Source organism: Ochotona curzoniae, unplaced genomic scaffold (assembly GCF_017591425.1).
Source record: "Ochotona curzoniae isolate NIBS_2020 unplaced genomic scaffold, NIBS_Ocur_1.0 contig_2855, whole genome shotgun sequence".
Taxonomy (NCBI): domain Eukaryota; kingdom Metazoa; phylum Chordata; class Mammalia; order Lagomorpha; family Ochotonidae; genus Ochotona; species Ochotona curzoniae.
Genome location: NW_024465615.1, coordinates 513,512 through 541,344, shown reverse-complemented (window position 1 = coordinate 541,344; position 27,833 = coordinate 513,512). Strand labels below are relative to the sequence as shown.

Below are 27,833 nucleotides of genomic sequence, written 5' to 3'. Positions count from 1 at the left end.
AAGTTCTTATGTCAGACAACATATTCATAGCTTTTAGGGATTGGGGTGAGGGCATATTTGGAGCTTAGTGTTTAGTCACAGCATGAAGGTTGCAATTGGCATTGTGGTGCAGTAGGCTTAGCTGCTGTGTGGGACACGCATTAACCCAATGCCAGTTGCAGTATGGAGACGCCTGCTGCAACTGGAGCGGGGAAACTAGAGTACCAGCCTCTGGCTTAGCTTGCCCAACCTGGCCACTTGGGGCCATCTGGGGAGTGAACTGGAGGATGGAAAATCTGTCTCTGTGTTTTGATATTCTGCTTATCAAATAAAGAAATCTTTTTTAAAAAGTGGTATAGTTTTGGAAAGTAAAGCAGTTGATAGAAATATCCTGTCTCTCAGATAAATGAAAGTGAACCCTTAATTTAAAAAAAGTGACGTCGTTATGTGGAATATCCTTATTCCTTGTCAAAGAGTTGAAGCATTTGGTTTATGATTTCTGAAACTTTCTTTAAAAAAATTTTTTTTAAAAAAGATTTATTTTCACCACAAAGTCAGATATACAGAGAGGAGGAGAGACAGAGAGGAAGATCTTCTGGCCGGTTCACTCCTCAAGTGAGCCCAACGGCCCGTGCTGTGACGATCTGAAGCCAGGAGTCAGGAATGTCCTCCAGGTCTCCCACACGGGTGCAGGATTCCAAGGCTTTGGGTTGTCCTTGACTGCTTTCCCAGGCCACAAGCTGGATGGGAAGTGGAGCTGCCAGGATTAGAACTGGCACCTATATGGATCCCGGGCATTCAAGGCAAGGTCATTAGCCACTGGACCACGGTGCCGGGCCCAATTTCTGAAACTTTCAAACAACCACACAGAAGACATGTGAGTCAAAGGATGTATTTGGGGGTACAGATACTTAACTGTATTGTTCGAACTTTCTGTAACTTTGAATTTTTACTAAGCCATGGTCACATCTCTTCTCTCCCACATTGCCTCTGTCACTTCTTCTGTTCCTTATCTTCCTCTTCCAAGTCAGGGCAGCTGGCCACGTGGTCCGAGCCCTCGGGGCCAAAGAGCAAGCTCGAGTTGCTCTTGGAGATGCTGCAGAGGCGCATGGCTGCAGGCAGAACCGGAGCGTGAGCGAGCGCTGCGCTCTGGGAGTGTGTATGTGGGTGTCTTCAGGTGTCTCAGCGCGCCCGCTTACCTTTGGGAACGTTGACCTTGTTGGACGCTAAGATGTCTGCCTGGACGTTGTCCATTTGCAGATACAAGTTCTCCGGGTTGCTCTGAGGACACGCCCAAAGGAAGTCCTGAGGGATGGTCTGTGGACAGGGAGGTGGGCAGGGCAGGGCAGGTGGCCAGGAACTTACGCTGAAGAGCTGGTAGAGGTCCTCCCCCATGGAGCGGCGCGCGAGCTCCTCCACCACCGGGAATGTCTGCACGAAGAACTGCGGGGTGCACGGGAGGGAAGGCGTGGGGCGTGGGGCGTGGGCCGTGGCCGCCCGGGCGCCGCGCCCCTCTCCCCGCACATCGCTGTCACCCGGCCAGGTGTGCACCTGCAGCGTGAGGCTTGCCAGCCGCTGGCTGTTGCTGTGGTCCATGTTGCCCATGGCCGTCATCAGGCTATGCACCACGTGCAGATGCAGGAGTTCCTCCGCAACCCTTAAGTCGCGGCGAGCCAGGACCCTGGGGCCAGGGATCCAGGGCTGGGGCGAAGTCCTGGGGCTCCCCTAGTCCGCCCGCCCGCCCGCCCGGCCACTCCCTCCGCCGCCGCAGTTGCTGCTTGCCTACCCTATGGTCTTGGCGGCCGCGGCCTGCTGCAGAAACATGGGCAGGTGAATGGTAAGCGGCAGCACCGAGGTGTCTGTGGGCGAGCGTGCGGCAATCATGAGCCCGGGGGTGGGAGTGGGGACCTCCTTTTCCGGCATGGCATCGCCTTACCCATGAGGATCTTGTGCTGCAGCTTGGAGGTCTCCTTGACCGACGGCGTCAGCAGTGCCACGAGGCCCTGGAGCAGAGGCAGGCGCACGTGGTCGTAATCCACCAGGTCCTTGATGAGCTCAATCGCTGAGGGAGGGTGGAGGGGAGCAGAGACGCTGCTGAGGCCTGGGGCTCCCCTCACACCCCCGCGATGCCCTGTCGCGTCGCTGTGCCCTGTGCCTCCACTCACCCTTCCTTGGCCCTGTTGCCAGCCTGGCACCCGGCACACACCTCAGCTTTGTGCTCGTGGGGAGCAAGGGGAGAGGAAAAGGGCTGGATGGTAGCCTGCTGATGGGCATCCGGGCTTCCCCGGAGTAGGGACGGATGGATATCTCCAGGGAGACTGGAAGGCGTGACCCACAGCAACCGTAGCTTCTCTCTTTTGCATCCCAGGATTTGGGGAAGGTTTTTATTCCCTTGCTTAGCTCATTTGCATCCCAGCAGTGCAGACACGTGGGAGTTATTTTGTTTTTTAAGATTTATTTTATTTTTATGGTAAAGTCAGATATACAGAGAGAGGGAGCGACAGAGGAAGATCTTCCCTCCAATCATGCACTTCCCAAGTGACTGCAGTGGCTGGTGCTGCACCTATATGAAGCTAGGAGCCAGGAACCTGTTCTGGGTCTCCCACATGGATGCAGGATCCCAAGGCTTTGGGCCGTCCTCAGCTGTTTTCCCAGGCCACAAGCAGGGAACTGGATGGGAAGCGGGACCACCAGGATTAGAACTGGTGCCCCATATGGGATCCCTGTGCGTTCAAGACGAGAACTTTAGCTGCTAGACCACTGCGCTGGGCCCACACGTGGGAATTATACCAGGAATGTCTGAACAATGAAGACTGACCACCTGCTTCCTTGCTGCTGAGTGAAACATCCAGTGAGAACACCGGGAGAGGCCCGTTTGCTGGGATGCACACAGGGGCCAGTGGGAGCAGGAGAGGCTGGGATGCGGGAACAAAAGTTTGACCCTGGCTCAGCTCTGCAGAGTTCTTAGGGAGAAGGCTGTTCTAAGATGGGCTGGAAGTTTTTTCTTTTTTCTTTCTTTCTTTTTTTTAAAGTTTTACTTGAGAAGTAAAGGGAAAGACATAGGCACAAATACAAGAGGAAGAGAAAGAGAGAGATCCACCTGCTGGTTCAGTCCACAAAGCCTGTGGTGCTAGGGCCAGGGCCCAGCCAGGAGCCACAGCACAATCGGATCTCCCACTGGGTGCTGGGTGACAAGAAGCCCTGACCACAGCCATCACCGTGGCCTCTGTGGGTCCGTGCTAGCTGGAAGCAGGAGTGAGAAGCTGCAGCTGGGAATCCAGCTGCTCCAACATGCCACCCCAAATGCCTGACCCTGTACAAGTTTGTTTTTGTGTTTTCAGCTTTGCCGAGGCAGGGCCAAACAGCACATCAAAGGCATGTATGTGACATAACAGACTATTGGAAGAGAGATCTCCTTTATTTATTAAGCTAGCCATCTTTAAAATATTTATCATATATATATTAAAGATTTATTTATTTTTATGGGAAAGGGAAAGGTGGATATACAGAGAGGAGGAAGGACAGAGAGGAAGATCTTCCATCTGATAGTTCACTCCCCAAACAGCCGCAACGGCTGGAGCTGAGACAACCCAAAGCCAGGAGCCTGGAGCCTCTTCCAGGTCTCCCACACGGGTGCAGGGTCCCAAAGCTTTGAGTCTTCCTTGACTGCTTTCCCAGGCCACAAGCAGGGAAAGGTGGGAAGCAGGGCTGGTAGGATTAGAACCCGTGACCATATGGGATCCTGGGCACGTTTAAGGCGAGGACTTTAATCGCTACGCTATTGCGCTGGGCCCTAAAATATTTATTATATTTTTGAAAGGCAGATTTTATAGAGAGAGAAGGAAAGAGAGAGTGAAGGTCCTCCACCTGCTGGTTCACGCTTCAAATGGCCACAACAGCCAGAGCTGGGCTGATCTGAAGCCAGGAGTCAGGGACTTCTTCTAGGTCACCCACGTGGGTCCCAAGGACTCGAACCATTACTGGCTGCTTTTCTAGACCATAAACAGGGAGCTAGATCAGGAGCTGCAATGGAGCAGCCAAGACGAACTGGTACTCACATGGGACGCTGCACAGCACACGGCACCAAGCCAGCCCCAGGAGAGCCTTTTAAAAGGGACAGGCCACTGACCTAACAGGATGTTGCTGAAGCTGCTCACATCCCACATGGAAGGGTCTGGGTTCAAGAGCATTTTCTTTAACTGTTGAGATGACATATGTGGGGCTGGTGCTGTGGCGCAGGGGGCTAAGCCTCTGTCTGTGGCACTGCCATCCATCTGGATGCCAGTCCAAGTTGCAATGGCTCCACGTCCCCTCCTGCTCTCTGTTTGTGGCTGGGAAAGCAATGGAAGGTGATCCAAGTCCTTGTGACGCTGCGCCCATGTGGGATACTTGGAAGAAGTTCCTGGTTCCTGGCTTCAGATCAACCCAGCTCCAGCTATTGTCACTATCTGGGGAGTGAACCTGCAGAAGTAAGATCTTTCTCACTTTGTTTCTTCTTCTCAATGTTAAATCTGCCTTTCCAATAAAAATATTTTTTAATAATAAATTCATTTTATTTTTATGATGTTTACATGGTTGAGAAGGATGTATGCCCATGTGGACCATCAATTAGGGTCGAGGAATGGGTGAAAGTGGATGAGACAAATGCCTCCAATCTTTTTTATTCCTGTATCTGGAAAGCGGGGAGAGGAGAGAGGCCACTCCCAGCAGCCCAATGGCATCAGTACCTAGGGATAGAAGACAGCCATCTGATGTCACCCCAGGGTCCCCGATGTGGAGCATGTTCTGAGGGTTCTGCTTAAATGGCTTCAAGAGTTCTGAGATGCTGTTGATTTCATTGCTTCAAGGGCCATTTACTGACAGTCCCCCTTAGAGTCTCGATTCATCCAGATACTCGCTATCAAAGCCTGACCAGGAGAGCTGTCCAATTTCTTCTGCCCTCCATGGCACTAGATTTCCTCAGTGAACTGGCTGACATGTCTCCCATGAGCATCTGGGCATGCCATCCACCACACAGGCCGCAGACACTGAGGAGGCCCAGTTCTGACACATGAACTTCATATTCAGACCACAGATCCTGCAATTTCTATCATGGTTGGAATTCTGAGTCCATTAGTCCAGTGGGTTCCCCAAAGAAACCTTGCCAGAGGTGACCCCAGATCTGATTCCTGTGTGTATTAGCCAGTTGCAGGGTTGGGCTCAGTCCATCACCCACATTCAGCTTCACACACACTGGTGGGCTGCTGGAGAAGGGAAGGTGTGGAGCTGGGATACTAGGACCCCATTCGGAATGTGTTGGTGGGGTGCAAGGGGGACATTCAGCATACAAATGGGGACCTGGGTCTGGAATGCAGAAGGGTCTCAGTTGAAGAAAGAAGAAAAGAAAAGAAAAGAAAAGAAAAGAAAAGAAAAGAAAAGAAAAGAAAAGAAAGAGAAGAAGGAAAGAAAGAAAGAAAGAAAGAAAGAAAGAAAGAAAAAGAGAGGAGGGAGGAAGGGAGGAAGGAAGGAAGGGGACCTGGTGCAATAGTCTAGTGGCTAAATTCTTGTGTTGCATGTACTGGAATCCCATATGGGTGCTGGTTCATGTCTTGGATGCTCCATTTCTCGTCCAGCTCCCTGTTTGTGGCCTGGGAAAGCAGTCAAGGACGGCCCAAAGCCTTGGGATCCTGCACCAGCATGGAAGACCTGGAAGAAGCTCCTGGCTTTGGATTGGCTCAGCTTTGGTTGTTGTGGCCACTTGGGGAAGTGAACCATTGAACAGAAGATCTTTCTGCCTCTCCTCCTCTGTATGTCTGACTTTCCAATAAAAATAAATCTGTGAAAGAAGGAAGAAACTGCCATCTAGTGGCCATACCGGAGAATTGCAGTCCACACAGCCATGCTTCCTTTTCAGCAGGCGCCTGTGGGAATGTCTGGCTCCAATTGTGTGTTTTGTTTTGTTTTGTTTTGTTTTTAAGATTTATTTATTTATTGGAAAGTCAGATATACAGAGAGGAGGAGAGACAGAGAGGAAGATCTTCCATCTGATGATTCACTCCCCAAGTGAGCGCAACGGCCGATGCTATGCCGATCCGAAGTCAGGAACCCGGAGCTTCTTCCTGGTCTCCCATGCGGGTGCAGGGTCCCAAGGCTTTGGGCTGTCCTCAACTGCCTTCCCAGGCCACAGGCAGGGAGCTGGATGGGAAGCAGGGCTGCCGGGATTAGAACTGGCATCCACATGAGATCTCAGCATGTGCAAGGCAAGGAGTTTAGCCACTAGGCCACTCTGCTGGGCCCTGAATGCTTCTATAATCTTAAGGAAGTAATGCATTTTTTTATAAACTGCAAATTTTGCAAAAGAGGACATTTGTAGGTGACACAGAGCTCCATGCCTGCTATCCAGCAAAGTCACACTAGACAGATGGCCTCTTGTTCAGCAGGCGAGGCTGCTGTGTTAGCTCGGGAGAGCGAGGCAAAGGCGCGGGTTCCAGGAGGCGAGAGTTGACATCTTGTGTGTGTAGACGATGTGTGCAGTGTGGGACGCCCACATCCTGCGTAGGAGTGCCAGTTCCAGTCCTGGCTACGCTCATCTTCCGACCCAGCTCCCTGCTAACGCGCCTGCGAGGCAATGGGAGACAGCCCGCTCATGTGGGAGACCCAAATGGAATTTCCTGGTTCCTTGCTTCAACCTGGCCTACCCCGGGGTGCTGGGGGCACTTGTGAAGTGAACCAGTGGTTGGAAGATCCACCTCTGGGTTTCAAATGAATATACAAATCTTCATAAAAAAGAAAAGCAAATGAGATCGAGTAGCATGTTTCGAACCTGTGAAGCTGCAAAGCTTGGCGAACATTTTTCGAGTTTTCCTGTAATATTCGTGATGGTGTCCGCCCTTAGGATTAGCCTGCATCCCCACACCAGTGAAAGCTAAGAGACTCCCATTCCTTTACCCCAGACGGACAGGGCTGTGTGGTGGTGGGGACACAGGCAGTGGGCACAGAAGCCCACCTGCCTGGCCTTCACCCACAGCTTTCCCACTGGCTTCAGGGCTTGGAGAGGTTATTAATGGTGCTGCATGGTGGCTTCCTGCCGCTTCCCACTGAGCTGTGGGATGGTGGGAGAGGCGGGAAGAGCACCAGGTCCATGGTCCCTGGGCAGCTGGTGCCACAGTGACCAGGCTGCAGTGCTGCTGGTACTGTTGCTATGATGAGACTCCTGGGCAGCGTAAGCGCTGCCTCATTTGTCACCTGGTGCTCATCCTTGTTGAATCAGAAAAGGTATGAGCAGGTGGGCACTTGGCCTGGCGGTTGAATCACCACTGGGGGGGAGGGGCAGCGCGAGCATCCCTCATCTCTTGGCGTCTAGGCTGCTCGGCTTCTGATCCAGCTTCCCGCAGGTGCTCGTGCTGGGAGAGAGGCAGCGGCTGAAGGCTTCAGATGATGGGCTCCCACTTCATCCAAGTGCCTGAGCCAGAAGCAGGGAAGCTGTTTGCGTCTGGGAGGTGATACAAGTCTGTCACTTTGAGCTGCTAAGTTTTCTATAGCAAGAGGTAACTCACTCGGATCAACTGCCTTCTGAAGGTGCAGGCACAATCTGAACATGATGGCTCGCATTGCGTCTTCATGTCATCGTCCTTCATTTGAACAATTGTCTCCGCCCGAGCTCTAGGCAGATTGGAGGTGGGAGGCAGAGGGACCACGGGGGCACCTGTTGTGGGTCACTTGGATGGACAGCCCAGGCATCTGCTCTGAGGGCACGGGAAGTGGGGCAGGGAGAAGGAGACCCAGGGGCCGACTGGGGCAGGGAGGAGGCCTGAGGCGTGTGCAGGGAGGAGCAGAAACCCTGGGGAACGCTGGAATTGGTGCTTCTCTCTCTTCCCGCAGGCCCCGCTCTTACAACCATTGTGAACTGTTAGCCACTTCACGCGTATTTACAGAAAACACGTATTCAGTACATTGACAATTTGGTAAATCGGCCACTCAGCAACTTGGTCATTTGGCCAATTGATTTTCGGCAGGCACGCATTTGGCAAATTACTTTACAGTGAATTAGTCTGCTTCTAATTAAGTCATCCCTAGTAATTTTTATGTCCCCAAGGTACTAGCTTATTTTAAGAGATACTAACATATTTACACACACACACACACACACACACACACACACACACACACTTCAGTTTCCCAGCAGAATGCATTCATTTCTTTCTTTTTTAAGATTTATTTTTATTGGAAAGGCAGATATACAGAGAGAAAGAGAGACAGAGAGGATTCACTCCTTAAGTGACCAAAATGGCCAGAGCTGTCCGAGCCTATCCAAAACCAGGAGCCAGGGACTTCTTCCAGGTTTCCCAAGCGAGTGCAGGGTCCCAAGGCTTTGGACCATCCTTGACTGCTTTCCCAGGCCACAAGCAGGGAGCTGGAAGCAGGGCTGCCAGGATCAGAACCGGCACCTATATGGGATCCTGGTGCATTCAAGGTGAGCAGTTTAGCTGCTAGGCCACTGTGCCAGACCCCGAATGTATTAATTTCTTCTAAGAAAGTTTGGTTTTGAGCCTAGCACCATAGCGTAGTGGTTAAAGTTCTCGCCTTGAATGCATTGGGATCCCATGCGGGCACCAGTTTTAATCCTGGTGGCCCCGCTTCCCATCCAGCTCCCTGCCTGTGGCCTTGGGAAAGCAGTTGAGGACAGCCTGGAAGAAGCTCCTGGATCCCGGTTTTGGGTTGGCTCAGCTCCAGCCATTGCAGCTGCTTGGGGAGTGAATCATCAGACAGAAGATCTTCCTCTTTGTCTCTCCTCCTCTCTGTATATCTGCCTTTCCAATAAAAAAAAAAAAAAATCTTAAAAAAAAAAAAAAAGAAAGTTTGGCTTTGAGATTTCTCCCCAGCAGGGAGGAGAAGCTCAGCAGCAGCTCCCCCTGTGGCTGGAGACCACCAGACCAGCGCCAGTTTAGTCCCTGCCTGCTGGGGGTCCCTGTTCCATTCCTAGAACATTCCATTCCTGGAACAGTCATTCTCTGGGGCGAGGAAGCTGGTTTTTTTTTTTTTCTTTACTTCTAAGCAATTAGAAATGAGGATAAATTCTAGGCAGGAAGCACCCTCCCTTAATCTTGACTTTGGTTTTCCTGGTGGTAACTGGGGCCATCATGAAAAGCAACTCTGAAATCTTAATTATGTGGTAAAGCACCTGAGAAATGAGGGGACGGGGGAGCACCAGGCCCCTTGCCCTGGTTACTCCTGCTGCCAAGAGAAGAACCAGCAGGGGGCGGTGTAACCATACAACAGTAGACACGCATCACCTCCCAGGGGACTGTGGGTCAGATGCAAACAGCTTCCCTGCTTCTGGCTCAGGGACTTGAATGAAGTGGGAGCCCATCATCTGAAGCGATCAACCACTGCCTCTCTCCCAGCACGAGCACCTGCAGGAAGCTGGATCAGAAGCCGAGCAGCCTGGACTTGCAGCCTCCTCCGGTGCCACCAGCACAGGGGCCGGGGCAATGACTCCGTGAGCCATGCTCTGGTGGAAACACACACCTCAGGAAGCCACATGAGCATACCTGGGAAAGTGGGGCAAGAGAGAGAGGCCCATGCCTCTGGGACAGACTTCGAGCCACTGCCACCTGCCTTGTGGGTCTGACACATCCATCGGCTGGGGCCCCAGGACCTGTCTGTGGGCCAGTGCTGGGGGGTGACAGGGAAAGCCTGCGGTGCCGGCATCTCACAGGGGTGTCAGTTCAAGAAACTTCTCTGAAATGCCCCATGAGGAGAGGCCTGTTTGCCAGGGTTGCTGACCCATGTGGGGCCTGGACAAGCACCCGTTAGAGACTGGGCTATTCCACTTCCAATCCAGCTCCCTGCTGATGTGCCTGGAAAGCAGAAGATGGCCCAAGTGGTTCAGTCCCTGCACCCACATGGGAGACCTGGAAGAAGTTCCTATCTACAGTTCTACCCTTCAAATGCTTCAACAGCCAGAGCTGGGCTGGGTCCAAATTGGGAGCCAGGGGTATGGCCTGATTCTCCCATATGAGAGAATTTGCCTCCCAAAGTCTGCCTTAGCAGAGCTGCACTGGGCTTGAACCAAGGCACTCTGATGTGGGAAGTGGGCATTCCAGCCAGCATCCAAACTGCTAGGGTAAAACTCCCTGGATGCTACTTTAAAAAAAGTCTTTTTACTTTTTGGGTCAACATGGTGGCTTAGCAACCTCATACTCTGTCTTCAGAGGTGGCATCCCATAAGGAGCCTAGTTCCAATCCCAGCTGATCCATTTCTAATCCCACTCCCTACTTGTAGCCTGGGAAAGCAGTGGAAGATGACTCAGATTCTTGGGTTCCTGCACCCATGTAGAAGGCTTGGAAGAAGCTCCTGGCTTCAGATAAGCTCAGCTCTGGCCACTGCAGCCATCTGGGGAGCAAACTAATAAATAGAAGACACCCCGGTCTCTCTCTGTAAATCTGCCCCTTGGGGAAAAAAAAAACTTTCTTAATCTCTGTTGACACTTTTTAAAAAAAGATTTATTTATTTCAAAGATTTATTCTTATTGGAAGCTCAGATATGCAGAGAGGAGGAGAGACAGAAAGGAAGATCTTCTGTTCATTGACTCACTCCCCAATTGGCAGCAATGGCCAGAGCTGCACTGACCCGAAGCCAGGAGCCTGGAGCCTGGAGCCTCTTCCAGATCTCCCACATGGGTATACAGGGTTCCAGGGCTTTGGGCCATCCTCCACTGCTTTCCCAGGCCACAAGCAGGGAGCTGGATGGGAGGCAGGGCAGCCAGGATTAGAACCATTGCCTATATGGGAATCCAGTGTATGCAAGGCAAGGACCTTAGCCACTGGGCTATTGTACAGACCCTAAAAAAATGTTAAAAGTTATTTACTTTAAAGGCAGAGAGAGAGAAAGAGAGAGAGAGAGAGAGAGAGAGAGAAATCTTCCAGGACTGAGCCAGGGTGACAGGCTGACGTCAGGAGCTTAGAATTCCACCTGGGTCTCTCACCTGGGTGGCAGGACTCCAAACACTGAGGACCACCTCCTGCTGCTTTTCCAGGAACATTCGCACAAAGCTAAATCAGAAGTGGAGATTTGAAATGGGACTGGAACCCTGCTCCCATACCTTACGAGCAGCAGCTTAACCCACGGCCCCCGCAGTGCCCACCCGCCATGTGCTTCAGCCATCTCCCGCTTGCTAATGCTACCTGACACAACGCGAATGCTCTGTAAGCAGTGTCGGCCTGTACTGGATAGGGGAGAGTGACAAGGGAGCCTGCACAGGTTCAGGGCAGACGCACTGGCCTCCCCACCCCCCCACCCTCCGCCAGAGGGAAAGGGTGAGGCTACCCACAGGAGAGGGGCCGTGAAGGGGATGTGCTTGCGCAAAGTGTAGAAGAGGTGGCCTGTGGCAGGAACAGGGACATGCTGTGGTGGGAAGGAAGGCAGACAATGTCGGGAGGCAGCTTGGTGAGACGAAGCTCGGGGTCGGGGAGGCCACCAGCTGATTCCTCCCCAGGGACCCCACAAAGTCAAGCCCCAGAAGGTGCCCTAAGGCCCTCCAAGCCCTGCCCTTCCCAGAGAACTCAACTTGCTACGAGCCTCTCAAGAGGGACACACCAGCATCCACTGACACTCAACTTGGACGTGGTCAAACACACAGCAAACGCTCCCTGCCCTTCCGAGGTCGGCCCCTCCCGCCGTGCCACCTGCTCTAGCTGCCTAGGCTGGGGGCTTTCTCAGTTGACGGCGTCGGGCGCGGTTCCACCTTGGATTTGTAATTCGGGTTTTTCTGAAAGTTCACCTCTGATAGTCTGCAGCCGCCACCATTAGGGCCACATTTAAGATCCTTCAGCTCTCGGGTTCCCTGCCTGGGACTCGCAGCCCTATAACAGCTCCCGTGACACAGTGCCCCCGATGGACGACCACGGCATTCACGTCCTCTATTACACCCAAAGTTACTAGAAGACTACTTTGCAATGCCTTGCTAAAAAAAAAAAAAAAAAGAGAAAAAAGAAAAGAAAAAAAAAAAAAAGAAAAAGAAAAATTTGTTCAATCCATAGACATTTCCTGAACACCTGTTATGAGTTTGGGACGCATGACATGAGCTGATGCGTGTGCTCGTTGTCTGCTCCAGTGGGACTTGGTACCAGGCCAGGCCTGCAGGATGCCGGGCACAGTTTCAACTCTGGGGCTTTCTGTGCATAATGGAACCCAGAGCTGGGAAGCCACCAGTGGGTCGGAGCAGGCACGTCCGCCACATGGAGGCTTGGGCCGGGGCAGGCAGGTGTCAGCAGCACCAGTCTAGTTTCCTTGGGGCTGCTTCACTAAGCTGCCTCACCTGACTCCACTGCCAGGGCACCAGCTCTGCCATCTTTCCCTGGGAGCTCTGCCCTGGCTCCATCACTGGCTCGGCCGAGTTTTGAAGCGTTAAGCTTTAGAACTGCAGTCTCCATAGTTGTGGGAGTTACACACACACACACACACACACACACACACACACACACACATGCTCACAGGCCTGATCATGTTGCCGGTGACACAGGTATGAACCCTGCCTCCTCCAAACACTCCTGGCCAGAAATCACTCTCCAGACGCCTGCCACTTCCGTGTCTAACCCCTTTTCCACTTCTTTTCATTTCCCCAAATCCTGATCCTCACTGTAGGGCTCGGTTGCAGTGCCACCTTCTCAGCGGGCCCTTCCTTCATTGCACACCACCCTCCTCTGAACCGCTGGAGCAAGAGGGAAGGTGAGGCTATCCCTTTAAACAGCCGCCACGTGCGGAATGTGCCGAGCTGAGCTTTGGCATCACACGGATCCTGTTTGGATCCAGCAAGCTGTGTGACCTCGGGAGGTCTCCTTAACCTCTCTGTGCTTGCGTGTTCTCTCGCTTGTCCACCATGCATTCCTTCCAACCTCTGAAAGCATAACAGGCATCAGCTACTGGGAGAATGAGATGAAATGATGGCTGGAAACTTGGTTGGTATGCAGGGGCACTCGGTGAATGAAAGCTGATCAATACGGTGCTTGCCCAACTCAGTGTATTGGAAGAAGGACCTCCCCCGGGGCTGACTTGGCCTTGGAAGGGAAGCAGCAGGCAGGCTGATGCTCAGCTAAGGCTGGAAGGGGTGGATCTGAATCGCAGTATGACTCAGTCGCTGATGGGGCGCCACCTTGTGTCCGCCAGGGCGCTCAACAAGTTGCTTTGTGACAAAGACTCATATCTTAGAATATTGGTTGTGAGAGAGAGAGAATGAATCTTCTGACCACTAATTCACTTCACTCCTCATCTGCCCTCAGCAGCTGGAAGCCCACATCTGGGTCTCCCATATGGGTGGCTCCCAAGCGCTGGAGCCATCACCCCCTGCTCCTGGTTCTCCCTGCCACCCTGCCCATCTGAGCGGAGCTCCTTACCTTCATACTGGACCTCCAGGTGCATGGTCCCCAGCACCATCAGCACACACTCCACGATGCTGGGGTGGATGGTTCCGATGACTGACTGGGGAGGGAGACAACACGGCCAGTGGTTACCCTCCAGTGGAAGCACCGAATTCCCGAAGGCCTGGTGCCTGGGGGAGGACTCAGGGACAGTGGCCAGCTGTGGGTCTCTGGCGTTCGCCATGGAGAGCTGGGGCTGAGATGGGTTGCTGAGTTTGTCGCTGAGGCCACCAGCTCAGGAGGAATGAGGTTGAGCTGAGCTGTCCCCCTGCTTGAGGTGCAGGGACAAAGTTCTGGTGATTAGGCGCAAAGAGGTGTACGCCTCATGCCAGCTCCCACAATCATTTTAGGTCACTCATCCCATCAGGTAGCCCCTCTTTCCTAGCGCCTCACACATTTCCTTGTGTCTGGGCATCTTGGCACTGCACACCCTCACACTCATTCCTGTCTGACCTAACCAACACCGAGCCAGGCTCCTCCCCGCTGCTCCTTCCCACAGTGCAGTAAAGCTTCCCATCAGCCTTGGCCGGGCTGCCCGTGGGCATAGAGGGTCTAACTATCCTCAGTGGGAACCAGAACCGTGCAGGGAGCTTAGAGACAAAAGGTACCACCACTCAGGGCCATCTGAGAGCCATCTCAGGTTCCATGGAGGGAGAGGTGTGGGTCTGAATCTAATGTTCTTTTAAAAAATGAAGCAGGGGTGGGCAAGGGGTTGGGCAGTAATGGTATTTGCGATGCCCGCAGCCCATAGAGGAGTGCCTGAGGTCAAGTCTGGGCTGTGCCAAGGTGCGCCCTGGGAGGCAGCGATGGTGGCTCCAGTAGCCCCTGGCACCTGCATTAGAGATCCGCCCTGTGACCCTGGCTCCTAGCTTTGGCCTGGCCCCACCCCAGCTGTCATGAGCATTTGGAGTGGACTTGGAGGATATTTCTCTTGGACTCACTCTTCCTTTTTTGAATCAATGAACCAATAATAGAAAAGGAGAACCATAATATCCTCTGCACTTGGCCTTGTCTGGCCCTCATACGGGCACCTTGGAGTCACCAAGACTTGCCATGTTTGTTGGATCAAATCCAGTTTGCCCCAACTCAGACAGGCTCCCCTCTTTACCCCCACTGTCCGCCTCCAGGTGCTCACACCCCACTTTGCCACCTGAATGCCATGTGTTCACCTGCATTCCCTTTATTTTTTCAAAAATATTTATTTATTTATTAGAAAGGCGGATTTGCAGAGAAAAGGAGAGATGAAAATCTTCCCTCTGCTGGTTCTCTCCCCTAATGGCTACAACGGATCAGCCAGAGCTGAGCTGATCTGAAGCCAGGAGCTTTTTCAGGGTCTCCCACGTGGATGTGCAGGGTCCTAAAGACTTGGAACACTTTCTACTACTTTCCCAGGCCACAATCAGGAATCTGGATCAGAAGTGGAGTAGCTGGGACACGAACCGGCACCCATAGGGGATGCTGGCACTTGAAGGTGGAGGATTAGCCTGCTAAGTCACAGTGCTGGCCCTCCCTCCTTCTTTTTTTAAGATTCATTCATTTTTTTTATTTGAAAATCAGAGTTTGAGAGAGAGAGAAAGAGAATGAGACAGAGAGAAAGAGAGAGAGATCATTCATCTGCTGGTTTACTCCCCAAATGACTGTGATGGCCAAGGCTGGGCTGGTCTGAAGCCAGAAGTCAAGAGCCAAGAGCTTCCTCCAGGTCTCCCACCTGGGTGCAGGTGCCCAAGGCCCTAGGCCATCTTCCAACTGCTTTCCCAGGCCATTAGCAAGAAGGGAGTTGGGTTAGAAGTAGAACTGCTGGGACTTGAACTGGCGCCCATATAAGATGCGGCACTTCAGGCAGAGGCTCAGCTTACTATGCCACAACACTCTCCCTTTCCTTCCCTACTTCCCACACCCTCTGTGTCACAAGCACTTCTCTAACCTGGCCACCTCCACTCCTGCAGCCATCATTACCCACCATCATTCTAGCCTCATCATTCCTCGGTGTCCCTTGGCCTTCATGCCCTCGCCCATCCCCACCCCAGCCCATCCTCTGTTGCTGGGCTGAGCGCCTTTGAAAGCCTCTCTAACCCTCTGTGGTCTGTGTCCCCTCCTTGCCAGGCATGGCGTCTCTATAAGGTCACACTGCCCAGCTCTGCCGTCCCACGCTTTCTCTAGGCACTAGGGAAGGGGACAGTGCATGCCAGCCGGTACAAACAGGCTCTTCTGCCTCCCTGACAATGCTGGCTACACACCCAAGCACGCTGCCTTCCCTACCAGACCCAACCCTTTCATCTTTCCTGCAGCCCTTTCATCAGCCTCTTCCTCTCTGCAGCTTCTCAGTTGCTGACATCCTTCTGGTCCCTAAGCAAACCGGCTGGGAGGCAGGAACTCCCTGCCCGGCCTTGGCCTGCTGGGGAGCAGCGCAGATGGAATGGTGGACAGATGGAGGGAGGGGCCCATGATGGCACGCCAACCCTGGCTGCGGGGGCGCGTGCCCTTGGCTCACCTGGGCCGTCCGCAGAGTCTGCAGGGACAGCTGCTGCGCCTTGGGCGAGGTGCAGGGCAGCAGGGCTATCAGCCCCTTGTACACTTGATTCTGGTACTTGGGGTTACCGTGGACCAACGAATCCAACAGAACCTGCACTTCCTCTTGGGTCTCTTCCGATTTCGATTTGGCCAAAAACTCTGCGATGGAGCGTACACCTGCACAAAGGGAGGAAACGTCGGCTCCAACAGGGATTTTGCCGCTCCGGGTTCCATAACCTGAGTAGAATTAAGATCTTTTCTCACGTGCCTGTTTAAAGTCCAGGTCAGAATCTCACGTTGCATTGGCTCGCTTACCAAACTGCCAATTTTGTTCCAGCATAAGCATGGCATCGCCACAACTATTTTAAAAATCAAAGAAGATGTGCAAATGAAATTTGGATTTTTTTTTTAACTGCTTGCCTCAGCAGTTTACAAACTGTTTTGACAAATTCCCCCTCATTTAATCCCGGAAACTATCCTGGGAGGAGGGAAGTATTGTTCCCACTTCGTGGATGAGCACACTGAGGCTCAGAGAGGCCTCCCTTGGAAACAGAGGAGAATGGGGGAGGAAGGGGGAGGAAGGGAGAGTGAGGGTGAGCTAAGGGGTGGGGAATGCTGTGGTAGGTGGCGTTTACTTCAGGAACCCGTCAGCACACTGGACAGATTATCCAGAGATGGCTGCCCACGGCCCTTCCTCACCTGCAAGCTCTCAGGCCTGGAACAGTTTTTGTATTCTATTTTAAAAATTGGGTCTATATGGGCCCGGCGCGGTGGCGCAGTGGTTAAGGTCTTCGCCTTGCACGACCAGGATCCCATGTGGGCGTCGGTTCTAATCCCGACATCCCCACTTCCCATCCAGCTCCCTGCCTGTGGCCTGGGAAAGCAGCCGAGGACGGCCCAAAGCCTTGGGACCCTGCACTTGTGTGGGAGACCCAGAAGAGGCTCCTGGCTTCGGATCGGCATAGCATCGGCCGTTGCGCTCACTTGGGGAGTGAATCATCGGATGGGAGATCTTCCTCTCTGTCTCTCCTCCTCTCTGTATATCTGACTTTCCAATAAAAAATAATAATAATAAATAAATCTTTAAAAAAAATTGGGTCTGGCATGATAGTGTAGTGCTTAAGGTCCTTGCCTTGAATGTGCCAGGATTCAATATGGGCGCTGGTTCTAATCCTGACAGCCCTGCTTCCCATCCAGCTCTCTGCCTCTGGCCTAGGAAAGCAGTCGAGGATGGCCTGGGAAAGCTTTTGGACTCTGCACCCGCATGGGAGACCAGGAAGAGCTCCTGGCTTCGGATTGGCTCAGCTCTGGCCATTGCGGCCATTGGGGGAGTAAACTAGCAGACGGAAGATCTTCCTCTCTGTCTTTCCTCCTCTCTGTATATCTGACTTTCCAATAAAAATAAATAAATCTTTAAAAATGAAAAAAAAAATGGGGCAGGTTGGATGCTCCATGTAGCAGTTAAAGCTGCCTGGGATTCCCGAGTCCCCCATCAGATTGTGGGGGTTGAAGCCCTGGCTCCACTCTGGCCCTGGCTTCCTACGGGTGTGCATCCTGGCAGGCAGTGGGGTCCCTGCTTCCCGTAGGGGAGAATCACACAGAATCCTGGGCGCCTGGCCTTGGACTGGCCCAGCCCCGGCTAGGGGCATTTAGGAAGTTGATGAATGGACTGATGGTCTCCATCAGTCGGTCTCTGTCCTGCTTTTCTTTCTTTTTTTTTTTTTTTTAAGAAAATGTATTTATTTATTATTGGAAAGGCAGATATACAGAGAGAAGAAGAGACAGAAAGATCTTTTGTCTGCTGGTTTATTCCCCAAAGGGCTGAAATGGCCAGAGCTGGGCTGATCCTAAACCGAAGCCAGGAGCCTCTTCTGGGTCTTCCACACGGGGGTAGGGGGCAGGGTCACCAGGACATGAGCCATCATTTATGGCTTTCCCAGGCCACAAGCAGGGAGCTGGATGGGAAGTGGAGCAGCCAAGACATGGACTGGCGCCTATCTGGGATCCCAGTGCGTGCAAGGCAGGGATTTAGCAATTAGGCTACCATGCCGAGTCCCTCTCTGCTTTTCAAACAAATAAAAACTATAAAAAATGTCTGTAATATTGTACATTTTCATAAGGTACATAATGCTTCAACACAGCATATACTGACTGGATCTGGCAACTGGCGTTTCCGTGCCCTCCTCTTGCACATTTGGAGCCTGCCATCTCCTCGCCAAGGAATGGTGTTTTGACGTTAGCACAGACCTAGTATGTAGTACATGTTCCATAATCTTATTTCCATTTGATTTCCATATTTATCCATAACCCATTTTCACAAATGAACTGCTAATGCATTTATTGAATAGATTCAGCAAAGAGCATTTCTTTCGAAGAGTGAAATATTTTTAAAAACCACTACTGAAACACTTACATGTATAACGGATCAGGAAAATTACACATCTGGGTCTTCCGGTGAGGACAAAGACAAACATGATTGAAGCTACTGCATAAAAGGCTTTCTGTGGGCCTGGCGCTACGGCTCAGGGGCTAAATCCTCACCTTGCATGTGCCGGGATCCCACATGGGTACTGGTTTGTGTCCTGGCTGTTCCACCTGCTTTTGGCCTGGGAAAGCATTGGAGGATGGTCCAACAGCCTGGGAACCCTGTGCCTGTATGGGAGGCCTAGAAGTTCCTGGCTCCTGGCTTCAGATCAGCTCAGCTCTGGCAGATGAGAGTACTTGAACAATGACCCAGCAGATGGAAAAACTTTCTTGACACCATCCAGGCATGCTGAGGTCTTGGCCACACCTTCAGGTGGGTGGCGCCAGAATTGCCCACCTATTTTCTTTTCTTTGTTTTTAAAGATTTATTTATTTTATTGGAAAGTCAGATATACAGAGAGGAGGAGAGACAGAGAGGAAGATCTTCATGAGCGCAACGGCCGATGCTATGCTGATCCGAAGCCAGGATCCAGGAACCTCTTCCAGGTTTCCCACATGGGTGCAGGGTCCCAAGGCTTTGGGCTGTCCTCAACTGCTTTCCCAGGCCACAAGCAGGGAGCTGGATGGGATCCCGGAGCGTTCAAGGTGAGGACTTCAGCCGCTAGGCCACGCTGCCGGGCCCTGCCCACCTATTTTCTAACTAATTAAGAGACCACCAATGGGGAACATCTCACCTGTAGGTTCCCCGCCCAACAAGGAGGGGTCAGGGAATGCTTAAAATCCCAAGACTCTTCCTCAAACCTTTGGTGTCTCTCTCTCTCTCTCTCCTCTTTCGAGAGGCACCCCACCTCCCGGCTTCTCTTCCGGAGCTGCTTCCCCTTCCCCCTCCCATCCCTGCTCACCTGGTCCCTTCGCAAATAAACGTTTTTTGTCTGCAACAGATTCCCGGCTTTTTATTTCTATACTAAGCTAGGAAAGAACCCACCAAGCATTTCTGGTAACATTTCTGTCTCTCCTTCTCTCCACAAATCTGCTTTCCCAATAAAAATAAGTACACGTAAGAAAAAAAAAAATCTTAAAAAAAATTGGCCTCTTGGGCAGACAAAGGACATGGGAGCTGTCTGTGCAGCGGAGGTGGGTGCTGCCACGTGGGAGCCCCGGGCCGCGACACCCAGCTTGCACGTTGGACTCACCGTAGCTCTCACAGATGAGCTCCTTGAACTTCCTGCCGGAGTTCGCAATCACCTGGAGGAGCCTGATGGCTTCCTTCTTGTCCTCCTCCCTGACCTTCTCCAGCCCGAGGATTTCCAGGAGCGTTAGGACACCTCCAACTTCGAGGAACTCGATCAGGTACCGATTGCTGTCCCAAGAGGCAGAAGGAGGGCACTTTGCTAGTTCCTTGGTGCGAACCTGGCTAAGGAATGCCCCAGGCCCTGTTTTCACATCCTCTGTGGGAAACGGGCGTGGGCACACGGTGGCACAATAGCTTGGAAATCCTTATTTCCTCCTCCTCCTCTTCCTTCTTTTTTTTTTTTTTGGTAGGAAATACTGGAGTCCGATACTTTGGAAATGCATTATTTTTGACTCTCCAGTTTCTATTCCCGCGGACTCTTGTAACTGCACCTTGGGGAACACTTCCTGTCACTCGCAGGTAAGGGGGTTTTGAAGTGAGCGGGTGAAGGTGTGCGTCATCCTTCTGAGTGCAGCACTCGGTTAGGGCCAGGTGCGTTATCCACTGGGACCCTCAGCACACAGAACAGACTGAGGAATGGAGAAGAGAAAGGAGGAGACGGAGGGCTGACCCCCCCCACCTGCCCACCTGCTCCCCTTCCCAGGGTCTAGTTGGGCCTGAAATATGCATTTCCACCCTTACGAATCTGTCAGTTTTAAGTGAGACAGTAAGTTCCTTTCTCCTGAGGCGGGATGAGTATAGGGTTGCTGTGATTTGCAACCTGAAGATGGCTGGCTGGTAGTGGGCCAACAGAGGCGATGAGAGAGGGAGCAACTGGGGCTGGATAAACACCAAGGACACCACGAGCCAGGATTGTCCTGCAAGGAAACTCACCTGCTCACGGCTGACAAGAAGATGTTGATGCACCTCAGAAGCTTCTCCAAGCACGAGCCAGTCATGTAGCTGCAGGCTGAGTCAAAGAACAGCCTTTGGGGGCAGTGGTCTGGGCTGGGATCCCTGGGGCCTGGGATGACCTCGGAGGGGCCACAGCTGAAGGTGAAAGGCAGTGGGTGCTGGCCTGTTCCCTCGTCAGCCAGCTCGGCTCTGATGGACTCCCTAGGAAGCCAGAAATGGGTGGGGAGGTGGTGGTGGTGCTCACGAGGCAACAGTGCGTGGAGAAAAGCCAGTGGGTGGAGGCATCCATCTCCTGGGGCCTCTCCAAGCCATGACCACTGCACCCTTGGGTCTCAGCACTGTTTATCACTTTGTGATTCCTTCCTAGACTTCTCTGAAAAGAAAACCAGCTTCGTTTTAATTCTGACACTTCACACAGGAGGTCATTCTCTCTAGGAAGCCCTGAGTGGCTCCTTAATAAGAGTAACAGGAAATGGTGGGACAATTAAACGCTAATTTCAAACAACCTCCGTATTTAATGTGATTCTTTTTTTTTTTTTTAATGTGAGCTTTTGCAGAGAAGCCTGGTTGCAATAAAACACGCAGAGCACGCGTCTGCTCGGATACAAGGTATGAAATCAAGCTGCAGAAGAGGACCCAGTCAACAATTACTAGGCTCATAACACATCACAGGCTCTTAGAACACTTAAGAAATTAGCTGAAATGATCGTGGCTCATGGAGGATGACTGAGAGCTTCTAAGACTGATAAAGGCTAATGTAATGGGCTGGAGGTAATGGTGCTTTGTCGGGGGAAGGGTGGGGGCGGGAAGCAAATTATCGCTGCTGCACCCTGGTTCCCAGGATGCCAATAGAAGTAGAGACAGATTGGCTCATTAGCAAAGGTTCTTTACTGCAAAAACAGTGTTTGCTCTGGAGCCAGGCTCCCCCCGCCTGTTGCGGCCATAGCTGTGGCCAGGCTGTCCCCTCAGTGAGTCCCCACCTTCCTGCACTGGCCCCGGCGTGCTCACCCCAACCCTGGCCCCATTCCTGCCTCAACGCATTCTCCCCCGTTCCTTCAATTACCAGCATGGCTGATCAACATTTGTCATCTTTGGTCTCTTTTGTCCTAGGTGGTTCTTGTTTTCATAGCTGCTCATTATACACAGATTTCTGGTCTATTATTTCCAGTAATTAGGCCCAGGGGTTGTCACAGCATTAGTCTGTAGTTATCAAGCACCAGTATTTATAGTGTGCTGGATATTGCACACAGTCTCATATAACCCTCATCATGCCACTCTGGTGGATGCTGTCAGCATCTCCCTGTACTTCAAGAGTGACCTGTGGTCACCATCTTGGCTTTGGACACATCCAACGTGCCAGACTTAACTGATAAGAATTAGGGGTGGAACCTGGGCATTCTGACTGGGAGTTTGAGCTCGCCTGGCCCTCCTGCCTACAGATAAATGAAGGGGGTGGAGCTATGCATGCAAATGACCTCCCTGCATGAATGAGGAAGAGGTGAGTTGAACACAGAATCTGAGGAAACCCTGCAACAGGGACTGGAAACCAGCACTGGAAAAAGGCAGAGGACAGCAGAGACTAAGAAGAGGCAACGGTCAAGCAGGGCTGGGATTAGGGTCCAGAATTTAAAGGGCATCAAAAGAGAGGCTGGCATTTGTGGTACAGTGGGTTAAGTTGCCACTTAGAACACTCACATTTTATACAGAGTGCTGCTTTGAGACCTGGCACCTCTACTGCAGATCCATTTCCCTGTTGATGCTCCTAGGAAAGAGGCAGGTGATAACGCAGGTACGTGGGTCTCTGCCAGTCATGTGGGAGAGCCAGAAGGAGTTCCAGCCTTACTGCTTTGGTCTGATATAGCCCTGGCTATTGTGGGCATCTGGGGAATGAATTAGTGAGTGAATAATCTCTCTCTCTGTCACTTTGTCTTTCCAATAAATAAATAAATATTTTTTTTAAAAGGAGGTATTAAAAAAAACCTCAGCCATCAAACAATATTGCAATGCAACATTTAAAAGTCAAAAGTAATATAAAGATCTATGAAGAATAAAACATCAATTGTATTTATTCATTTAATTTAAAATATTTATTTATTTTCACTTGAAAGGCAGATCCACAAAGAAAAGGAAAGACAGAGAAAGATCTTCTACCTGCTAGTTCACTCCCCAAATAGCTGCAACAGCTGGAGCTGAGCTGATCCAAAGCCAGGAACCAGGAGCTTCTTCTGGGTCTCCCATGTGGGTACGAGGTCCCAGGGAGCTAGATGGGAAATGGAGCTGCCGGGACAAGCACAAACTGGCATTCACATGAGGTGTTAACATTCGGAGGTGGAGGGTTAGCTAGTTGAGCTATTGCACTGGCCCCAAAACAATATTTTTAAATGAAGACTGGATTGGGCTCTGTATTTGTCTGATCCTGCCTCACTTGCCTCACCTGATGATCAAATGAAAAATGTTAAGCAAAGACAAGTAATGAAAAGAGAATACTGGTTAGGCAGCAAGGAGGTTGCTGATGACCTTGGCAAGGTCAGTGCCCAATCCGTGGGGACGCGAGCCAGAACACAGGCGCTGTTGTGTGATCTGTGAACCAGGCGACAGAGTCAGTAAAACAGGGGCCAAAGACTTACCCTCAGGTTCCATCAGCGCTGTGGGGGAGCTAGGCTGCTCATCTGCATTTTCGGCTTCCTTTATGCACATTGATGTGTGAAACACTAGGGTCAACTCAGAGACATACTCGGGAGGTAGTTCCTGTGGCCTGTGTTGGAGGCCTAGATCTGAATAATAATGATGTTATCAGTGACTTCAATGTTAGGAAAAAGATGGCTGAGCCGTGTCCACTTGAGGCTGCCAACCGTGTGGTCCACTTCTCCTTGACTCAGTAAATGTGTGAGAGCACCATGCGACAGGACGCGCAGGTGCACCTGCCGCCTTCACAGTGCTTACACTCCGAGGGGGTGGTGGAGGGGAGAGGAACTGCAGGTAGGCAGTAACAGCAAAGGGCTGTGGCTCTGGGTATGCATAACAGGGGAAAATGAGTTAGCTTAGACCTCAAAAAGGGCTTCCCAAGAAAGTCATGTTTAAACTGAGACCCAGAGAGCTTGCTGAATACAGAGGAGAGAAACGTTAAAGAAAAACCAATTAAAAATATACAGTAAGACAGTGCGAGGGCTGTGGGTCCACAGAGGAGGAATATCCAGAAATTTATGCATCATTGTTGAACTGTCCACCTGATGGCCACCAGTCAGTCTTCAGTCCCCATCTGCCTTCAAGGGTCGCTAAGCACAATGCTTTGAACTCAACATGTTCCAAAGCTTTGACTGCCATGCAAAAAAAAATTTTATTTTAAAAATTTAAATAAAATTTAAAGATTTATTAAAATAAATTTAAAGATTTATTTTATAAAACAAATTTAAAGATTTATTTCATTTTTCTTGGAAAGGAAAATATACAGAAAGGAAGAGAGACAGAGAGGAAGATCTTCCATCAGATGATTCACTCCCCAAGTGGCTGCAATAGCCAGAGCTGCGCCAATCTGAAGCCAGGAGCCTGGAGTCTCTTCCGGGTCTCCCAAGTGGGTGCAAGGTCCCAAGGCTTTGGGCTGTCCTTGACTGCTTTCCCAGGCCACAAGCAGGGAGCTGGATGGGAAGTGGGGCTGCCAGGATTAGAACTGGTGTTTATATGGGGTCCTGGTGCATGCAAGGTGAGGACTTCAGTCGCTAGGCCACCACACTGGGCCCTGCCACGGACATTTCAGAGCGAATGTCCTTTCTCTTGTGACCCTGTTTCATTCACCAGGAAAGTGAGCAGGAGTGGACATGGTAGCTGCATGCATAGCTCTAGGACTCTGATTGCAACAGAGAGAAATTGGGAGCTCCACAAACTGAAGATGTGTTGGCAACTGACGAGGCATGAGCTCACTCAAGGAGTGAGCGGCAGGGGTGGGGGTTGGGATGGAATCCAGAGGAACACCCTTACATCTCAAGGATGGCTAGGGAAGGAACGGACAGAAAGAAAAAAGAAAAACAGGAGAGACTGTTATTCCAGAAAGTGGGCAGGCGTGCAGAAGCGGGAAGGGTGGATGGATGAACATGAAGGGGTCAGGGGGAAGGACTGCGGAGGCAGTGACCGGGGTGGCCACTGCAATCATAAAACTACCAGCTCTGCATCTGAGGAGTGTGTGTGGGTGGTGGGTGGGTAAGGGCCAGGGGAGTGAGGAAGAATGAATGGAAGCAAGGAGAGGTGGGAACCCAGGTTTGAGAAATGGATTTCATTGAATCGTTTTAAAGGGAGAAGAAATTTCCACAATTTACAAATGCTGAGGGTCAGGGAGAGCTGGTGACGAGGTAAAAAGAGGAAAGAAAGAGGAGAAAGAGAATGAAATCTCTGAGGGAGTACGAGGGGGTCCGAGCAGAGCAGAAACCAAGTTAAACTAGGGAAAGGGGAATGTCTGCCCCTGCTTTGTGTGACAAAAGGACTGCCGTGAGCGGGAGGGCATCAGGGGGCCAGCGAGACAAGCAGCCAGGGGAGCGCTTGGCTTTTGGGATCATCTGTGGTATCCACTGTCCCCTCCCAACTGGACAGCTGCCTCACCGATCTACCAGAGATTGCCTCTATTGACATGTATGTTTATGTCTGGTCAGCAAAGGATACATGATTCTGAGCCACGTGGTCAGGCGAACCAGGAACAGGCTGGCTCCTTGGGAGAACTCCTGCTCCAGTTCCGGGGCAGTCTTGCCTTGGTTGGTGGCGATGAAACTGTCAAGGATGTGACTCCTGGCGACTCTGTCGGCCCTGTCCCACTCCTGCAAAAAACTCAAGAGCCGGCTGATGGCTGCCTGCTCCTTTGTGGAAGTCATGACCAGACAGTCCTGAGGTTGGCTACAGAGAGAGGGAAAACAGATTACCTGTTCAGTAGAACCATGCAAGTCCGCTACTTTTTTTTTTTTAAGATGTATTTATTTATTTTTTTCATTGGAATGGTAGATACACATAGGGGAAGATTTTCCATCTGCTGATTCATTCCCCAAGTGACTGCAATGGCTGGAGCTCAGCTGACCCAAAGCCAGAAGCTTCCTTCAGGTCTCCCACGGGGGTCAGGTTCCCAAGACCTTGGGCCGTCCTCGACTGCTTTCCCAGGCCACAGGCAGGGAGTTGGATGGGAAATGGAGCAGCCAGGATACACACTGGCACCCATATGGGTTCCCGGTGCATGCAAGGCCCTTTTTAATTTTTATTCTTTTTAAGATTTATTTTAAAGGCAGAATTATAGAGAGAACAAGTGACGGGGAGAGGAGGAGGAGTTGGAGGAGGGAGAGAGAGAAAGAGAGAGAGAGAGAGAGAGAGAGAGAGAGAGAGAAAGAAAGAGAGAGATGAGAGATCTCCCATCTGCGGGTTCACTCCTAAGATAGCCACAACAGCTAGAACTGGGCCAATCCGAAGTCAGGAGCCAGGAGCTTCCTCTGGGTCTCCCATATGGGTGCTGGGACCCAAGAACTTGAGCCATCCTATGCTGCTTTCCCAGACTATAAGTAGGGAGCAGTATTGGAAGTGGAGCAGTTGGGACACAAACAAGCATCCACATGGGATGCTGGTGCTGCAGGTAGAGGATTAGCTTGCTATGCCACCGCACTTGGGTGAGTTTTGCTTTGCTAGTGACCAGGATGGAAGGCGAGGTGAGCCTTGGGGTGGATGTGGTTATGTGCAAACCACACGCTTTTTTATATTTTAAAGATTTATTTATTGGAAAGGCAGATTTACAGAGAGGAGAAAAAGAAAGATCTGTGCACTGGTTCACCCCCAAGTGGCCCCAGCTGGAACTGAGCCAATATGAAGCCAGGAGCATCCGCTGGGCCTCCCAGGGTCCCCAGGCTTTGGACCATTCGCTACTGTTTTCCTAGCCCACAAGCAGGGAGCTGGATGGGAAGTTTAGCACCTGGGACACAAACCAGCAGCCATATGAGATCCTGGCGCATGCAAGGTAAGGATTTAGCCACTTAGCCATCATGTTGGGTTTGCAAATCACATTTTTAGGGCTGTTCCTCTGCTGCTTGAACAGGGAGGCCCTGGCTAGACTATAATAGAATTCAGACTATCAAGGGAGTTAATGTGTCTATTTTTTCAGAGCGCATGTGCCGGGCCCCTTCAGTTGCTCTGCCAGTGCCAGCAGCTAATAGAGGCCCTGATGACATGCCAGGCCCATGTCAGGACTCAGTCCACACAAGGTCACAGAGATTCGGGGGGTCTTTACAACATCTGACCCCTCTGTTACGCTGACCAGCTAAGGGAAAGTGTGCTCGTAACCTAGGTTTTTATATTATGACTTCCAAACAACTTTTCAACCAGGTTAGTTGCAAGAAAAAGTTCTTATTCTATAGTTGGATTTAATGGGCTGTGGTTTGTAGGAGCCTGTGTCCTTGGGAGAATGTTTTCAGTCGGTGGGGGTGGGGAGGGAGAGGGAAGGTTTAAAATAAACCCGTTTTCCAAAAATAGTTGTGATTGAAAGTGTTATTATCCATAACAAATGTTAGTGCGGATGGGAGAGAGGCATGTGTGGCTCTTTTGTCTCACAGACAAGTGAAAGTCATATTTCACATTATCATGGGATTTTCTGTGATTTACAGAATATTTGTGAAACATTACTTGCAGGGGCCATGATTGATATGGAGAGAACAGCTTGTGTGTAGGGGAGATGTGTATTTCACCAAGACTGTTCAACATGAAATTTACAGTCCCATAAAGTGCTTCTACATCTTCGCCAGAGATCTAGTTAAAAGGATTTTACAGTCTGAAACATCCTAAAATTGATTCTAAATTAACGTTTCCTCACATGTATTTGAGATATTGATGGGGCCCAGCTATCAGCTTTTTATGAGGAAGCTATGATCTGAGGCACGCTGAGACGGACATACGTCCGCCCACCTCCGCCGCTGCCAGAGGACGTGGGCAGTGTGCTCCCCGCAAGGGCGTCCGACCAGCTTCAGGCCAGGAGCCACCCAGAAACCCTGTCCACCTAAAATCTGGCTGGACACCTGTGGACCAACCTAGACAAAAAACAACCCAAACCCTCAGATGAGCCATGGGACCCTGTGAATGCCGTGCCAGCTATAAATCTGGGAATAACTTTGTAAAGCCAAGGCCACTTTTGGAAACCAGTGTGGCCTCTGTAAGATGGGGGCTGAGTGCCTGGCTGTTCTAGATCCTGGGGAGGAGGGGTTAGATGCCTCTCCCTTCCCTTCCCCCAGCCCTCGCCCAACACCATCTGTTCCATTTGGAGGGACCCTTCTAGGGTGGCAATTCTTTGAGATGCATCTATAGACTCCATGACACCAAGGGGGGGAAATGCCAGGTGGGACACTGAGCATTTGGGTCTCCCAAGGTTCTTTTGGATCTCAGTCTTCCCCTACCTTCTTTAGAAACAAATCAAAAGGCCTGGCAC

At 51.3% G+C, this 27,833-nt stretch overlaps 1 protein-coding gene across 1 annotated transcript; it reads right to left on the bottom strand.

Annotated features, from left to right (window-relative positions):
- Nucleotides 1-972: 972 nt before the first annotated feature.
- On the bottom strand, nt 973-25,254 carry ARMH1 (armadillo like helical domain containing 1). The gene is made up of 11 exons (XM_040977813.1): nt 25,049-25,254; nt 20,378-20,446; nt 19,506-19,672; nt 15,869-16,065; nt 13,354-13,438; nt 1,916-2,041; nt 1,766-1,838; nt 1,531-1,660; nt 1,345-1,422; nt 1,179-1,260; nt 973-1,091 (listed from the first exon to the last, which is right to left on the bottom strand). Exons 1-11 carry the CDS (start codon nt 25,252-25,254, stop codon nt 973-975), a joined length of 1,332 nt encoding a protein of 443 aa, XP_040833747.1.
- Nucleotides 25,255-27,833: the final 2,579 nt, after the last annotated feature.

Coding starts and splice junctions, on each gene's coding strand:
- ARMH1 (XM_040977813.1), bottom strand. CDS start 25,254: ATGACTTCCACAAAGGAGCAGGCAGCCATCAGCCGGCTCTTGAGTTTT. Junction 19,673..20,377: donor TTCTTGTCAGCCGTGAGCAG/GTGAGTTTCCTT, acceptor CTCTTGGGACAG/CAATCGGTACCTGATCGAGT. Junction 2,042..13,353: donor CCTGGAGGTCCAGTATGAAG/GTAAGGAGCTCC, acceptor ACCCTCCCTCAG/CGATTGAGCTCATCAAGGAC.